Source organism: Mauremys reevesii, linkage group 2 (genome assembly GCF_016161935.1).
Source record: "Mauremys reevesii isolate NIE-2019 linkage group 2, ASM1616193v1, whole genome shotgun sequence".
Classification (NCBI taxonomy): Eukaryota; Metazoa; Chordata; order Testudines; family Geoemydidae; genus Mauremys; species Mauremys reevesii.
This window is the reverse complement of record NC_052624.1, coordinates 1,324,895-1,342,223: the sequence shown is the minus strand read 5'-3', so window position 1 is coordinate 1,342,223 and position 17,329 is coordinate 1,324,895. Positions and strand designations below refer to the sequence as shown.

At 67.3% G+C, this 17,329-nt stretch overlaps 1 protein-coding gene across 11 annotated transcripts in view; it reads right to left on the bottom strand.

The window, feature by feature from the left end:
* Nucleotides 1-2,247: 2,247 nt before the first annotated feature.
* Nucleotides 2,248-17,329, bottom strand: part of KCNH2 (potassium voltage-gated channel subfamily H member 2) — a 155,999-nt gene continuing 140,917 nt past the window's right edge. For 9 of the 11 annotated variants that reach the window (XM_039524175.1, XM_039524178.1, XM_039524182.1 and 6 more), the window contains 7 exons: nucleotides 12,444-12,696; nucleotides 11,096-11,289; nucleotides 10,115-10,214; nucleotides 7,383-7,631; nucleotides 4,573-4,759; nucleotides 3,641-3,806; nucleotides 2,248-2,946 (listed from right to left, as the gene is read on the bottom strand). In XM_039524175.1, coding sequence (XP_039380109.1) covers nucleotides 2,746-2,946; nucleotides 3,641-3,806; nucleotides 4,573-4,759; nucleotides 7,383-7,631; nucleotides 10,115-10,214; nucleotides 11,096-11,289; nucleotides 12,444-12,696 — 1,350 coding nt within the window. In that variant the 3' untranslated portion in view covers nucleotides 2,248-2,745. Of the gene's footprint in view, nucleotides 2,947-3,640; nucleotides 3,807-4,572; nucleotides 4,760-7,382; nucleotides 7,632-10,114; nucleotides 10,250-11,095; nucleotides 11,290-12,443; nucleotides 12,697-17,329 lie in introns of those variants that run through there. The other 2 variants (XM_039524174.1, XR_005593978.1) reach the window with 2 other exon arrangements.

The following is a 17,329-nucleotide window of genomic DNA, read 5'->3' as shown; positions in this document are numbered from 1 at the left end:
CCCCGGGGTGCCGGGCTGCAGGAGCCCTGGGCATCATTTCTGACAAGCTGGTGCTTGTAGTGACCCCCAGCGGCAGAGCCGCGTCCCAGGGCTGGACCCCCCCTGCCCCCCCAGCAGAGCCGTGTCCCAGGGTTGGACCCCCCCCCGAGCCGCATCCCAGGGCTAGACCCCCCCCCCGAGCTGCATCCCAGGGCTGGACCCCGAGCTGCATCCCAGGGCTGGACCCCCCCCCCCCCGAGCCGCGTCCCCGTGGTGCCCCCCAGGCAGAGGCAGAGGCGGAGGGAGGCGTCGTTGGCTGGTTTATTGAAGCGCTGCTGGTGGGGGGGGGTCGCGTGAAGGCGCCATGCGGGGCCGTGGGGGGGGCACAGACTGGGCAGCGCCCGCTACAGGACACGGCACGAGGACGCACTCGCCACATGGAGCTGCCCCCCGGCGGGTCGGCCCCGGGCTGGGCTTCTCCCCCCACCCCCGGGCCAGAGCAGACGCCCAGCTGCCCCCCGGCGGGTTCGGGGCAGGCCGGGGGAGGGGCGGTACCTGCCACAGCTGGGGAGCAGCAGCCCAGAGGGGGTGCGGGGCGGGGGGGCACTGGCAGGAGACGGGTACATGGGCAGGGGCCACCTTGCCAACAGGGACGGGGAGCAGCCCACGGCCCTGCCAGTCCCTCCCCCCACAGCAGGGCCAGCCGTGTGCGCTGCACCCCCCCAGGGAACGGGGCCCCCCCAAACCCACACAGGGAACAGCCCCCCCACCCCACAACACACACATACAGTGAGCAGGGCCCAGACACACACACAGGGACCCAGCTGCCCCCCTCCCCAGTGACAGGGAAAAGCCTCCCCCGCCCCAAACAGCAGAGGGACATCTAGCTATAGACACACACACACACAAAACAGCGCCCCCCCCCCAAGGGAACAGGGACACACACACACACACAACAGCCCCCCCAGGGAACAGAGCCGTGCACACACACACACAGAGAACACAGCCACGCATACACAGACACAGACACACACACACACACACAGGACACAGCCGTGCACAGCCACACACACAGAACAGAGCTGGGCACACAGACACACACACAGAGAACACAGCCGGGCACAGCCACACAGACAGAACAGAGCTGGGCACACACAGACACACACACACACACAGAGAACACAGCCGGGCACACACAGCCGCACACACACAGACACACACAGGACACAGCTGCGCACGCACACACAGAGAACACAGCCGTGCACAGCCACACACACAGAACAGAGCTGGGTACACACAGCCACACACACACACACAGAGAACACAGCCGGGCACACACAGCCGCACACACAGAGAACACAGCCGTGCACAGCCACACACAGAACAGAGCTGGGCACACACAGCCACACACACACACACACACAGAGAACACAGCCGGGCACACACAGCCGCACACACACACACACACACAGAACACAGCTGGGCACACACACACACACACACAGAGAACACAGCCGCACACACACACACACACACAGAACACAGCTGGGCACACACACACACACACACAGAGAACACAGCCGCACACACACACACACACAGAACACAGCTGGGCACACACACACACACACACAGAACACAGCCGCACACACACACACACACACAGAACACAGCTGGGCACACACACACACACACACACACAGACACACACAGAACACAGCCGCGCACACACACACACACACAGAACACAGCTGCGCACGCACACACACAGAACACAGCCGCACACACACACAGAACACAGCCGCACACAGACACACACACACAGGACACAGCTGCGCACACACACACAGAGAACACAGCCGTGCACAGCCACACACACAGAACAGAGCTGGGCACACACACACACACACAGAACACAGCCGCGCACACACAGACACACACAGGACACAGCTGCGCACGCACACACAGAGAACACAGCCGTGCACAGCCACACACAGAACAGAGCTGGGCACACACAGCCACACACACACACACAGAGAACACAGCCGGGCACACACAGCCGCACACACACAGACACACACAGGACACAGCTGCGCACGCACACACAGAGAACACAGCCGTGCACAGCCACACACACAGAACAGAGCTGGGTACACACAGCCGCACACACACACACACACACACACAGAGAACAGAGCTGGGCACACACAGACACACACACAGAACACAGCCGCACACACACACACACACAGAACACAGCCGCACACACACACACAGAACACAGCCGCGCACACACACACACACAGAACACAGCCGCGCACACACACACACATTCCCCCCCCACCCCGCCAGCGGCGCACACGCGTGCTCATATCAGGGCACCCACGGGGCAGCCAGGCAGGTGAGACCTGGGCCCCCAGCGTGCTCACCCCTTTTGGCCCCCCGCCTGGCACCCATGGGGGCCAGCCCTGGCCGCGGGGGCTGCGCTGTCGGCCCCGCCCCGGCTGTGGGTCCGTCCCCGGCCAGCCTGTTTCTTCGTACCAGTCTCTGGGCAGCGCAGGGCGCGCGGGTCCCGTCCCGGATCCGTTAGGCCGGCTAACGTCCTGGCAGCGTGGGCTCGGCCGTGGGGCCCGCTTGGCTAGCGTGTGGCCAGGCCCTCAGCCCGGCGGCACTGTTGTCCCTGGGGGCGGGGAGGGGGCGGCAGCCCTGAGGCCCTGGTCCTCCTGCGCAGGGCTCCGCGCCCCGTCCCCGTCCCCGTCCTGCCGATTAACTGCCCGGGTCGGAGCAGTGTCTCTGTAGGGTCTCTGAGTCCGGCGTCTGGGCCAGCTGTCCGGGGAGGGAGCGGCGCCGGGGGGGCGTGGGCGACGGCTCCACCAGCAGCACCACCTCCGCGGGGGGGGGCGGCTCGCAGGGCAGCACTGGGCTGGGCAGCTGCGGGGACTGGAACGGCGCCGGGTAACTGGGAACCTGCCGGGGGTGAGATGCTGTCAGCCAGGGAACCAGGCAGGAAACACCACAACCGAGCGCTGCCCAGAACTCACCGAGCCGCGGGCACCGCAGAGGGGCAGGGCTGGGCCGGCAGGGGCTGCGGGTCGGGAGTGAGGGGCACCGGCAGAGCTGGGGGAGGGGAGTGCTGGGCTGGGCCGGCAGGGGCTGCGGGTCGGGAGTGAGGAGCGCCGGCAGAGCAGGGGCTGCGGGTCGGGAGTGAGGGGCACCGGCAGAGCTGGGGGAGGGGAGCGCTGGGCTGGGCTGGCAGGGGCTGCGGGTCGGGAGGGAGGGGCACCGGCAGTGCGGGGGGTGGGGAGCGCTGGGCTGGGCGGGCAGGGGCTGCGGGTCGGGAGTGAGGGGCACCGGCAGAGCTGGGGGAGGGGAGCGCTGGGCTGGGCCGGCAGGGGCTGCGGGTCGGGAGTGAGGGGCACCGGCAGAGCAGGGGCTGCGGGTCGGGAGTGAGGGGCACCGGCAGAGCAGGGGCTGCGGGTCGGGAGTGAGGGGCACCGGCAGAGCAGGGGCTGCGGGTCAGGAGTGAGGAGCGCCGGCGAAGGAGGGCCCAGTGTGCCCCAGGGATCTCGGTTGGGTTCCCGCCCCACGTCCCAGGGGGCAGAGCCCCGGCCGGTGTCCGTCGGCGGTTGGCCGCAGGGGGTGTGCATGGGGGGGGGCTCACCTGGGGGCAGGGCTGCAGGGGGGGGATGGGCAGGGCGGGCGGCGGGGGGCGCTCCGGCCCGGGGAGCGGCGACGACACGGTGCTATAGGCCGGCGGCACCAGCCCGACCTGCCGCTGCAGCAGCTGCATGATGGCGCCCACGTCGGCAGCCATGCGGGTCTCCAGCCTGCCGGGAGAGGGGGGGGGCTGAGCCGGAGGGCGGGGGCTGGGTGCCCCCCCAACCAGCCCAGGGGCCCTGCCACAGACTAGAGACGCCCCCGGGCACCACTCCCGCACTCGGCAACGCCTCGGCCGGCACGAGCCACCGGACCCCACCGGCACCGGGCCAGGCCTGAGGGCTGGAACTGGGGGGTCTCTGGGGGGCCCCCCCGGGGCCTTTCCTGCCATGTCCCCCCACCTGCCCCCAGGGCCTTTCCCTGCCATGTCCCACCCCCACCTGCCCCCAGGGCCATTCCCTGCCATGTCCCAACCCCCACCTGCCCCGGGGCCTTTCCCTGCCATGTCCCACCCCCCCCCCACCTGCCCCCCGGGGCCTTTCCCTGCCATGTCCCAACCCCCCCCCACCTGCCCCCCGGGGCCTTTCCCTGCCATGTCCCAACCCCACCTGCTCCCGGGGCCTTTCCCTGCCATGTCCCAACCCCCCCCCTCACCTGCCCCCCGGGCCTTTCCCTGCCATGCCCCCACACCTGCCCCCAGGGCCATTCCTGCCATGCCCCCACCTGCCCCCCCGGGCCATTCCCTGCCATGCCCCCCCACACCTGCCCCCCAGGGCCCTTCCCTGCCATGTCCCACCCCACCTGCCCCCAGGGCCATTCCCTGCCATGCCCCCCCACACCTGCCCCCCAGGGCCATTCCCTGCCACGCCCCCCCCCCATCTGCTCCCCGCACTCCCCGCTCGGGCAGCTGCCCGGTGTAAGACCCCCCCCCCGCACCTGTTGTGCTGCTGCTGCAGCTGGTCCAGCCGGCTCTGCACCTCGGCGTGGGGCTGGCGGGCCCGGGGGGGCAGGGCCGTGCTGAGGCCGGCGTGGGCCGGGACGGTGCAGCGGGGCAGCTCCTGGTACTGCCGCCCCCGGCTCTCGCCCCAGAAGCTGAAGATGTTGGACACCCCCGAGAAGGCCCCTGAGGGGAGGGGAGGGGAGGGGAGAGATGGGTCAGGGCCGCGCCTGAGGGCTGCTGAGCTCTGAGACAGAGACCTCGGGTGGGGCTGGCCCCGGCCCCAAGGGACTCACCCCAACCTGTGGGGCCCGCGCCCCTCCCCCGGTGTTCCTGTGGGGCCCGCGCCCCCCGGTGTCCCTGTGGGGACCACACCCCTCCCCCGGTGTCCCTGTGGGGCCCACACCCCCGGTGTCCCTGTGGGGCCCACACCCCTCCTCCGCTGTACCTGTGGGGCCCACACCCCTCCCCCCCGTCCCTGTGGGGCCTGCACCCCTCCCCCGCTGTCCCTGTGGGGCCCACACCCCTCCCTTGCTGTCCCTGTGGGTCCCGCCCCCCTGGTGTCCCTTTGCGGCCCACATCCCTCCCCTGCTGTCCCTGTGGGGCCCGCTCCCCTCCCCCGCTGTCCCTGTGGGTCCCAACCCCCTGGTGTCCCTGTGGGGCCCGCACCCCTCCCCAGCGGTCCCGGTGGGGCCCGGGCCCCTCCCCAGTCTCACTGTGGGGCCCGCACCCCTCCCCCGCTGTCCCTGTGTGTCCCAACCCCCCGGTGTCCCTGTGGGGCCCGCACCCCTCCCCTGCTGTCCCTGTGGGGCCCGGACCCCTCCTCCAGTCTCCCTGTGGGGCCCGCACCCCTCCCCCGCTGTCCCTGTGGGGCCCAACCCCCCGGTGTCCCTGTGGGGCCCGCACCCCGCACTGTCCACATGGGGCCTGCCCCTGTCCCCTGCCAGGCCTTCCCGCACCCCAACCCCCACCATCCATATGGGACCCTTCCGCACTAGTGCCATGGGGCCCGTGAGGAGCGTGGGCGGGGCCGGGGGGGGGGGCTGCACGAGTGCCGACGTCGGGGTGTCTCGTCCCCGTGCTGACGATGCCGTGGGGCCGGGGCCGGGGCCGGGACCGGGGGGGGGGGCTGCACGAGTGCCGACATCGGGGTGTCTCGTCCCCGTGCTGACGATGCCGTGGGGCCGGGGCCGGGGCCGGCTGGCAGAGGGCCCCCGAGGTTGGGCTGGCTCTGCACAACGGGCTCTGAGGGGGGGGTGCAGGCACCGAGGGCCCCCGCCAGCCTGAGCCCCTGGCCCGGCAGAGGGGAGCGGGTGGCACAGGGCAGGAGCCCTGCCTGGCTGGGCAGAGGGGCCTGGGGTGCCAGGGCAGGGGGCTGACAAGGAGCCCGGTGAGCAGGGGGTGAGCCGGGCAGGGGGCTGTGCCCTTAGGAGGCTGATCTAACATCTCACTGGCAGGTGACAGGGCCAGCAAGAGCCCTGCCCCAGGGCCCAGCTTTCCCGCCGGGCTCAGAGGATCCGTGAGTGACCAGCGCTGTGACCTGCAGCCGCGCTGGGAGAGCTCTGCCGGGGAGGGGGGTGCTCAGGGCCTGGGATGGCAGCAAAGAAGGCTCGTCTAGCGCTAGAGCTTCGATTCAAAGGTCAAAGAAGGAAGATTAACATTTGTAATGATACTTGAGGGCAATAGGATCAGTGTCTGTGTCTCTCGGAAGGTTGTGGTGACCTGTGTCTGACCTGTTAAGGGGTAAATTACCCTGGGCTAATTGCCAGGAGATTTGGGAGAAGGAGTTGAGCCGATTGTTTTCTCAGGCCGAAAGGCTGCTGGAAGTGTATAAGAACTCACCATCTCTGCTCTGTGTCTGGCCCTCAAGAATTGAATTCAAGTCTGTCTGTAGATTGATCTTTTAACCAACACTCTCTCTCTTTTCTTTTTTAATAAATTTTAGCTTAGTTAATAAGAATTGGCTGTAGCGTGTATTTTGGGTAAGATCTAAGTTATAATTGGACCTGGGTGTGTGGCTGATCCTTTGGGATTGGAAGAACCTTTTCTTTTATATGATGAAGTAAGATTCTCAGGAATCATCAGCATCTCTGACAGGCGTGTCTGGCCGGAGGCCTGAGGCTGGGCACTCTGAGGGAACTGCGGGGTTTGGACTCTGAGTAACCAGTGAGGTGCTAGAGAAGCTGTTTGGGGCTGGTTGGTAAATCGAAGTATTGGAAGATCCACCAGCGTTTGGGGTTTGTCTGCCCCAGTCCGTTTGGAGTTCACCCTGATTGAGTGACCCCAGCTGGCCCCCCCGGGCAGCACCGGCACAGGGGCCATGGGGAAGTGCCAGGGCTGCTTGCCCAGCGTTAGCCGGTGCCCTTTGGGCAGGGGATGGGGGGGCCCAGGGCAGGAGGGCAGCGTCAGTGAGGAATGTGCCTGAGAGGCCAAGGGGGGGCCTGGCGCTGCAGCCGGCTGGCCCCATACGCTGGCAGACAGGCATTAGCTCGTGCCCAGGCCTGACCTCGCTGTCCCTGCTGCACTCACAGCTGGGCACAGCCGGCTGCCCATGGGCCAGGCCAGCCAGACACCCGGCAGCATCGCTCGGCCGTGCTCAGCATGGCCCCGGCCTGGCACTGGTCGAGGCAGGCGCCTGCAGGCCTCAGCCACCCCAGGCAGCCATCAGGCCTGTGACGAGCCTGCGCCCCCTGGCACCGGTTCGCTGGAGCCCCTCCCCTCCCCCCAGGCTGTCCCTCATGTTCCTCTTGGTGTCCCCCCAGGCACCCAGCCCCAGGGCCCTCCCCACACGTGCTGTGCCCTGTCCCACCTGAGAGGGGGCTGCCCGTCTCGCTGCCCTTGGGCTGCCCATCGCCCTGGATCAGCAGCTCCCCGTTGGCGCGGAGGGGGGACAGCTGGCCGGCGCTGGTGAGGGGCGTGGGGCGCTCGCCCTCGTCGCTGGAGGGTGAGCTGGAGGGCTCCCAGTCGGGCTGATCCCCCGGGACCCCCAGCGCCTGGTGGTTCCGACCCATCCTCAGCGGCTTCTGGCTGCTCCTCAGCTCCCCGGCATTCTCCGGGTCTGCGGAGTGGGAGACAGAGAGTGAATGTTCTGCAGAGCCAGGCTGGGAGGTGCCAACTGGGGGTCCAGTGCCAGGGCGGAGCCCTCTGTGCCCTGGGCGGGGCACGGAGCCTGCGCTGGGAGGCGGGTTTACTCCTGGGGAATTCTGCGCCACTGCACACGTGCCTAATTAATTAGCTCTGCATACTTTTAATTTTTTGCACAGAAAAAAGCTTCTGCTGAAATGTTGCTGCAGTTCTGCCTTTTGCCCACCAGAGGGCACTGTGCCAATAGAACAGAGCAGCAGCTCCCGGCCAGCTAGGGAGGAGAAAGAGCCTGCCTTCGTCGCTGGGCCTGTCAGGCCAGGTCAGGAGACCGGCGCTTTGGTGAGACCCAGTGTGGGGTGCTTGGGGCAGGGGGCTTAGACAAGGGCTCAGAAGGACGAGTGGGGGAGGACAGCCTGGGGTGGGGGTTGAATGGGAGTGGAGGTGCAGGGCCGCATGGGGATGGGGGCGGGGGTGCAGAGCTACATGGGGACAGGGAGTGGCAGAGTGGGGGCACAGAGACACATTGGGTTGGGGACGGGGTACAGGGGCCCATGGGGATGGGGGGAGGGGGAGGGACACATATGGACAGGTGGTGCAAGGACACATGGAAACAGGGGCAGCGGTGCCTGACTGAATGGGAGCGGCTAGGGCTCAGCCAGGGTCTGCATGGGCGAAGCTCCCCAACAATCCCTCCCCACCCCCCAAAACCTGTCCCAGACTTTTCTCACACACACCCAACAACCCTCCAAGTTCACACCCAGGCTCCTTCCCAGCAATTTGGTTCCCTCTCCCTCAGCTCCTCCATTAGCCGACTCCCGCCAGCCTCTGCTCTGCTTCTGGGGGTGCAGGAGATACGGTTCTGTGCTGTAGTTTGCATGAATTAGTGCTCAGTTCTGTAGGAATATACAGTGATGAGCTGGCAAAATTTTAACAACCGGTTCCCTCCTCCTCACCTCATGAGGGGGTCATGCCCCCCCGGGGGTCCTGCCCCGTCCAACCCCCCATGTTCCTTGACAGCTCCCCCAGGGACCCCTGACCCATCCCCCCCTTCCCTGTCCCCTGACTGCCCCTTGCAGCCCCATCCAACCTCTCCTCTTACTCTTGATTGCCCCCTGGGACCCCTGCCCCATCCAACCACCCCTTCTCTCTGTCCCTGACTGCCCCCCACCGCCTCATCCAACCCTGCTCCTTCCTGACTGCCCCCCGGGACCCTTGCCTCCATTCAATCCCCCTGTTCTCTGCCCTCTGACCCCCCCACAACCCACCGAACACCGCCTCTCGACTCCCTGCCCCCTTACCACAGTGCCTGGGTCCGGGTCCGCTCCGCGGGGACCTCGACCAGTGCTGTCAGGCCCGACTCTCCGGGCTGGGCCGGAGCCGCGGGGCCCGACTCCCCGGGCCGGGCCGGAGCCGCGGGGCCCAACTCCCGGCCGGGCCGAGCCGCGGGCCCGACTCCCGGGCCGGGCCGGAGTCGCTCGGCAGGCACCGGGGCCGGAGCCGCGGGGCCCGACTCCCCGGGCCAGGCCGGAGTCGCTCGGCAGGCACCGGGGCCGGAGCCGCGGGGCCCAACTCCCCAGGCCGGGCCGGAGCCGCGGGGCCCAACTCCCCGGGCCGGGCCGGAGCCGCGGGGCCCGACTCCCCGGGCCGGGCCAGAGCCGCGGGGCCCGACTCCCCGGGCCGGGCCAGAGCTGCGGGTCCCGAGCTGGGCTGGGTCCGAGCCGCTCAGCCGAGACCAGCCCGAGCTGGTGGTGCTTGGCTGGGGTGCTCGGCCGGAGCCAGGGGGAGCCGGACTGGGCCAGGCACACACCGTCCCGTCCCACCTCCCCGCCGCGCCCAGCTTACCTGGCTGCTGCTTTTTTCAGGCTTCCCGCGAATATTTGATTCGCGGGAAGCAGGGGAAGGGGAGGAGAAGGAGGGCGGAGCATTCAGGGGAGGAGGGGGAGGTGAGCTGGGGCCGGGGCCGGGCGGACAGCTGCCCGAGCCTTTGTTAAATTTAAAAGCTTTTTAGAACCGGTTGTCCTGGAACAACCGGTTCTAAACAGGCTTCTAAATTTAACAACCGGTTCACGCGAACCGGCTGGAGCTCACCACTGGGAATATGCCTAGTAAGGAATCTATCTGTCAAAACCCATTTCCTGAATCTTTGTTGTTGTCTGCATTGTTACAGACACACCTGCTGGTGGGTGTTTTGGAATAAATGACCAAAAATAGTAGAAACTGGTGTGATTACAGTGTGTTATTTTGACAAAATATGCAGAATTTTAAAATATTGTGCACAGAATTTTTAATTTTCTGTTGAAGAATTTTTAATTTTTTGGCACAGAATTCCCCCAGGAATAGGGGCTGGTGCTCTGGGCGGAGCCACTGACCCTGTGCTGGGAGAGGGGCTGGTGCCCTCAGCAGGGCACAGACTGCGGGAGGCCCCCGGCCCCTCGGGCTTGCTGCCCCGCCACTCACCCTTGTCCGTGCGCCGGCGAAAGGACAGTTTGCGGCGCCGCAGCCGGTTGAAGCCTCCATCCAGCTCGGTGCTGCCGGGGGAGCCAGGGATCATGTTGGTCTGCAAGGAGGGAGAGCCGTGAGCCGGGCCAGGAACTGGGCAGGGGGAGAGGGGGAGATGGATACACTGGTGGTTAGGTGGGTGGGGGCGCTGGTAGGTGGGGGACAGGTTGGTGGATGGCACAGTGGGTGGGTGAATACACTGCTGGTTAGTTGGGGGCAGGGTGGATGGCTGGGTGGGGGTGGAGTGGGGTCAGAAGCAGGTGGGGATGTCCCCCCCAGCCTGTCTGAGAGCCCACAGGGCCCGCCCCCCAGCCTGGCTGACAGCCCACAGAGCCCCCCACAGCCTGGCTGAGAGCCCACAGAGCCCCCCCCCAGCCTGTCTGAGAGCCCACAGGGCCCCCCCCAGCCAAGCTGAGAGCCCACAGAGCCCCCCACAGCCTGTCTGAGAGCCCACAGAGCCCCCCCCCAGCCTGGCTGAGAGCCCACAGAGCCCCCACCCTGGCTGAGCACCCCCAAAGCTCTCCTCCCTGGCCTGGTGCCCCCAGAACTCTCCCCCCTGGCTCTGGCTGAGCACCCCCAAAGCTCTCCCCTCCAAGCCTGTCTGAGCACCCCAGAACTCTCCCCTGCCCGGTGAGCCCAGCTCTCCCCCTTGCCCTGGCTGAGTACCTCAAAGCTCTCCCCCCAGCCTGGTGCCCCCCCACCTCCCCAGCCCTGCTGAGCCCCCGAAGCTCTCTCCCCGGCCTGGCACCCCCGCCCCAGGCTCTCCCCGGCCTGGCACCCCGCCCCCAGACCCCGAAGCTCTCTCCCGGCCTGGCACCCCCGCCCCAGAGCCCCCGAGCTCTCCCCAGCCTGGTGCCCCCACCTCCCCAGCCCTGCTGAGCCCCAGCTCTCCCCGGCCTGGCACCCCCCCGCCCCCCGAAGCTCTCCCCCAGCTCTCACGTCCCGCAGGTTGAAGGTGATCTCCAGGCTGGCCCAGAAGTGGTCGGAGAACTCGGGGTACATGTCCAGCACCTCCAGCAGCTCCTCCCGCTGGATCTTGTGAAGGTCGCAGTAGGTCAGAGCCCGCACGTCCGCGTTGGACTTGCCCGGCCGCGCGTACAGGTTCAGTGGCTCCCCGAAGATGTCGTTCTTCCCTAGGGGCGGCACGGCAGGGTCAGCGCGGGCCTCCCACGGGGCACGTGCCAGGGGTGGGCTGGGCAGGATGGGGGGGCACACGCCAGGGGCGGGCTGGGCAGGATGGGGGGGGCACGTGCCAGGGGCGGGCTGGGCAGGATGGGGGCACAGGCCGGGGCGGGCTGGGCAGGATGGGGGCACACGCCGGGGCGGGCTGGGCAGGATGGGGGCACACGCCAGGGGTGGGCTGGGCAGGATGGGGGCACACGCCAGGGGTGGGCTGGGCAGGATGGGGGGGCACACGCCAGGGGGGGGCTGGGCAGGATGGGGGCACACGCCAGGGGTGGGCTGGGCAGGATGGGGGCACACGCCAGGGGTGGGCTGGGCAGGATGGGGGCACAGGCCGGGAGTGGGCTGGGCAGGATGGGGGCACACGCCAGGGGTGGGCTGGGCAGGATGGGGCACACGCCGGGGTGGGCTGGGCAGGATGGGGCACACGCCAGGGGTGGGCTGGGCAGGATGGGGGGCACACGCCAGGGTGGGCTGGGCAGGATGGGGGCACACGCCGGGGTGGGCTGGGCAGGATGGGGGCACACGCCGGGGTGGGCTGGGCAGGATGGGGGCACACGCCGGGGCGGGCTGGGCAGGATGGGGGCACAGGCCGGGGTGGGCTGGGCAGGATGGGGGGCACGTGCCAGGGATGGGATGGGCAGGATGGGGGCACAGGCCGGGGTGGGCTGGGCCAGGGGTGCTGTTAGGTTCTCCTGGGCGCCAGGCTGGGGGCTATGCCATGGGGTGATGTGAGGGACAGAGAGCCCATGGCCAGGCCCCCCTGCCTGGCAGTGCCCCCCCACAGCTCCTGCCCCCCTGGCAGTGCCCAGCCCCTGGTCAGCAGTCCCTCACCTCAACGGGCAGTGCCCCCCCACTGGCAGCGTCCACTGCCCCCCCACAGCTCCCGCCCCTGGTCTGGCACTGCCCATCCAGCACCCCAAACACCCAGCAGTGCCCAACCCCCAGCTGGCAGCATCCGCCTCGCACGCACCGCACGCCCACCACCCTGCCTGCCTGGCAGCCCCAAAGCCGGCAGCGCCCACCCTCCCCGCAGCTGGCAGCATCCGCCCCCCCCGTCCCGCACGCCCACCACCCTGCCTGCCCGGCAGCGCCGCCCCCTCACCCAGGATGGCCACCACCATGTCGCGGCGCAGGATCTCGATGGAGCCGCGGGAGATGAAGTAGAGCGCGGTGAGCACGTCGCCGGCGTGCACCAGTGTGTCGCCGGGCGGGGCGTGCGTGGTCTTCAGCTTCATGGCCAGGGCGCGCAGGCAGCCCTTGCTGGCCCCCTGGAAGGGCCGGCAGCTCTGCAGCAGGCTGCGGTTCAGGTGCAGGCAGATGTCGGCCTGCAGGCACTCGGGGAAACCCTTCAGCACCTGCGGGCGGGTGGAGAGCCCCCGTTACCGGGCAGGGCACCGTGCCGCGGGGGCAGGGCTGGCCGCGGGCAGGACGGCTGTGCCCATGGCCGTGGGCTGGCCTGTGGGGGCCGTTTGGCTTGGTTGTGGCTCTGTTAGGGTGACCAGACAGCAAGTGTGAAAAACCAGGATGGGGGGTGGGGGGTAATAGGCGCCTGTATAACACAAAGCCCCAAATATCGGGACTGTCCTATAAAATCGGGACAGCTGGGCACCCTCGGCTCTGTGTGTACGTGTCTCTCTGTGGGAGTGGGTGTGGGTGTAGGTGTACGCAGTTGTGGGGCGGGGGAGTGACCAAGTGGGGGAGTTTCTTGTTTTTCCGTGTTTCCCAGGGGGTTGCATGCACCGGGAGGGGGACTCAGTGTCCCCGGGTGTTACTGGTTGAACGAGGGGAGGGGAGAGGGAGTTTGTTGTTACACAGGACCAGAGAGGGGACTCGGGACCCCGTCCGACGGCCTGGAGGATGGAGACCCCAGCGACTGGGGACCTGGTGACCCGGAGACCCGGCTCAGGAGTCGCAGCCGGTTCTGGCCAGTGGGAGGACAATGGGCTGCGGGGAGAGGACCCCGGTGACCTGACCAGCCGGTTCCAGCCCGAGGGGCCAGAGGACAGAAGAGGGGAGAGGGGGCCCAGGCGACCCTGTTTCCCTGGAGAGAAGCCAATGGACAGAGGGGGCTTGGGGCCGGGGGTATCGGAGGCCCAGCTGGGAGCAGGGGGGCTCGGGGCTGGAGAGGGGGAGCAGGCAGAGCCCCCCTGGCTGCAGGGGGACTGGGATGTGCTGGGCTGAGGGAGCCAGGCCTGAGGCCGGAGAGTTTCCTGAGCTGGGTTCAGACGCTCAGTAAACCTCCTGTGTTACGCTGGGGGAGAGTCGCTGCGGTCTGGAGAAGAGGGTGTGTGTGTGTGGGGGGTATTATTCTCTTTGGGGGGTGGAGGCCCCGGGGGTCCAGAGCGAGGGGACTCCCTGAGGGGCCCACGGCAGAGACAGACTGTGAGGAAGTGGGACTGTTCGCACTGGGGGCTGGGTACAGATCCTAAGTATCTAGCAGCAAAAGGCCATGCAGCAAATGCCTGACACTCTGTCTCCTAGCAATGGATGGCCCGGCCCCTCCCTGCAAAGGTGCTGGCTGAAGGTGTTGGAGACAAAGGGGTCAGGTGACCTCCTGGCCCGGGAAAGAAGCTGGGCAGAGAGGAGGGGCCGGAGGGGGTTGGGGCAGACTGGAGTTGGCTGGGGAAAGAGGGGAAGCAGGGAGAGAGGGCTCTGATCCCCGAGGGGGGTTATGGGGCCCCAAGATGGACCTAACAGGGGTGGATCCTGTTATCTGTGCCTGCAAGACCTGTGTTGGACTGTGTTCCTGTGGTCTAAATAAACCTTCTGCTTTACTGGCTGGCTGAGAGTCCTGGTGAATCGGCAGGGAGCCCGGGGTGCAGGGCCTGGCGCCCCCACACTCCGTGACAACTGGTGGCAGAGGTGGGATTGGCGGCACCCCGTGGACAGCGCTTCCTGCAGTAAGTGACTGGGGAGCAGTAAAACGAAGGGGCGATTAACCCCCGGGCGAGTGTGGCCAGAGAGCAGGACTTTGCAGTAACAGGGTCGCCTGGGGGATCACAGCGAGCGGTCCCAGGGGCGGAGGAGTCTGCAGCTCGACCCTGGCAGAGAGGTGGTGACCTCAAGGACTGGCACACTAGGGGTCCCCCTGGAACCCGTGGGGAGCGGCGAGCACCCCGGCCTGCGAGCAGCCAGCAGGAAGATGTATTCCCAGAAGCGCAAGTGTGACCGGGTGGGGCTGTGCCAGCGGAGAGGGCTGCACTGTGGGAAGCTCACCAAGGCCCAGCTGATTGCCCGGCTGGAGGAGAGAGATCGCAGGGATGAACCGGTCCCTGTCTCTGAGGGAAGCAGCCGGGCAGATGCAGCGCAGGCCCCAGTGTCTGTACCCGCTGGGAGTGGTCAGCCGGCTGCTGAGGGCTCCCCACGACCTCCCACCCCTAGGCCTAGGGGGAGGGGGGGAGGAGCCCAGCTACGGAGGGCACCGTGACCCCCCCGGCCAGCAGGGGATCGGCCCGGCGAAGCTCACCCCCCAGCCAGGGATCATCCCGGCGATGCTCGGCCTCCGTGGAGCGCAGGCGGCTGGACTTGGAGAGAGAGATAAAACTGAGAGAGATGGAGGAGCGTAAGGAACAGAGGGAACATGAGGAGAGACAAAGCCAGCGTGAGCTGGAGGAGAAGCAGAAGCAGCGTGAACATGAGGAGAGGGAGAAGGAGAAGCAACGTAAACATGAGCTGGAACTGGCCCAGCTGAAAAGCAGGGAGGCCCCGGCTACGGTGAGCGAGGGGGGACCCAAGCCTACAAAGAGCTTTGATAAAAGCTACCTGGCCCCGCGTAAGGAGGGGGAGGACATAGACACCTTCCTGACGGCCTTTGAGAACGCCTGCGAGCTGCACCAGGTTGCCCCTGCAGACAGGATCCAGTTTCTCACCCCCTTACTGGACTCCACCGCCGTGGAGGTGTACAGCTGAATGAGAGGGGCAGAGGCGCGGGACTACAACCTGTTCAAAGAGGCCCTGCTCCGCGAGTTTGGGCTGACCCCGGAGATGTACCGGAAGAGGTTCTGGAGTCAACATAAGATCTGGGAGGTCACCTACCTACAACTGGTCAACCGGGCGCAGGGGTACGCCCGCAAGTGGACCGCTGGGGCCCAAACTAAAGAGGACCTGCTTGACCTATTCATACTGGAGCACCTGTATGAGCAGTGCCTGTCGGACCTGAGGCTGTGGTTGATGGACCAGAAGCTGGAGAACCCGCAGCATGCAGGCCGGCTGGCCGACCAATACATGGACAGTCGGGCAAGGGATAATAGGGAGGCGTCTCGAAGGAGCAGGTCTGCCTCAACGCAGAGAGAGAGTCACCATGGGACCTCCCAGAAGGGGCCGAGGGAGGGCCCCCACCAAAGGGAAACATCTAGCGTCAGGTCCAGCCGTCCCACTCGAGGGGACCCACGAGACATGGGCTGCTATCAATGTGGCCAACAAGGCCCCAAGCTCCGGGACAAACTGAGCAGACCAACCCCACACCGTGTCAACTGGGTAGAGACCCAGCTGGATGAGGGGCAGCGTTCGCAGGAAAGGGGGGCTGGCCGCGTACCACCTGCGAAGGAGGGAGGGGGGCCCTGGGTCAACCCCTCCGAGGGGCTGGATGCTCCCTGCCCTGAGTTTTGGGTTTACAGGGTGGGCACGGGGCTGCCCCTCCGGAGCGAGTGCCTTGTTCCCCTGGAGGTAGACGGGAGGGAGGTCACTGGGTACTGGGACACGGGCGCAGAGGTGACGCTGGCCCGGCCCGAGGAGGTGGACCCAGATCGGATGGTGCCCAACACCTACCTGACCCTGAGGGGTGTGATCGGGACCCCATTCAAGGTGCCTGTAGTGAGGGTACACCTGAAGTGGGGGGACAAGGAGAGCCCCAAGGACGTGGGGGTGCACCCACATTTGCCCACGGAGGTGTTAATGGGGGGGGGATCTCGAGGACTGGCCCAGTAACACCCGGGGTGCCCTGTCCGTGAACCGTAGTCAGAGTCGACGCAGGGCTCTGCACCCTGACACCGGGGAAGGTACTCTGCCCGGGGCACCGGACCCTGACCCGGTGGGGAGGGAACACCCATGGACAGGGCTCAGAGAGGCTGTGGCCTCAGACCCAGCCGGTGAGAGAGGACAGATCCCCGCCCCTGCCCCAGCGGCTGAGTACCAGGCCGCGGTGCGGGAAGACCCCGCCTTGCGGAGGATAGGGGACCTGGCCAGCCTTGGGGGGGGACAGACCATGGGACGAGGTGGCCGGAAAAGGTTCCTGTGGGAGAAGGGGCTCCTGTACTGAGAATGGGCTCCCCCAGGGAAGATGGAGTCAGGGGGGATCAGGAGGCAGCTGGTGGTACCCCAGGAGTATCGCCACCAGCTGCTGTGCCAGGCCCATGACAGTCCCCCCTCAGGGCACCAGGGAGCCTGGCGTACCCAGCAGATGCTGCTGCAGAACTATTACTGGCCTGGGGTCTTTGCCCATGTCCGGCAGCACTGCCGCTGCTGTGACATCTGCCAGAGGGGGGGGGGAAGGCCCGGGACAGGGGGAAGATGGCTGTAAGGCCCTCGCCCCGCCCTGAGGAGCCTGTCCGGAGGGGGGCCAGGGTCAAAAGGGGGGCTCTGAACCGAGAGAGCCTGAATCACAGCCCCCCAGACTGGAACGTGGGGAGAAGGCCCCCTCCCCGCGTGCACCCCAGGGGTATTGGGGTGGGGAAAGGGCGCGGGCGGCATAAGGCTTCCCCCCTGCAACCTGCAAGTGCCCTCGAGTCCCCCCGACCTACAGGGGGGCAGGAAACTGGAATGACCTGGGGTAACTCTCCCCCCAGAATGGGGGGGACCCTGGGGCCTCTGTGGGAATGTAGGTGGGTCCGAACTTCCCCAGGTCACTGGCTGGAGTGACCCCGCTCAGTTCGGTCTCGAAGGGGGGGGGGGGGTGTGACGAAGTGGGACTGGTCGCACTGGGGGCTGGGAATGCTAGGCCGAATGCCTGACACTCTGTCTCCTAGCAACGGCTGGCCCGGCCCCTCCCTG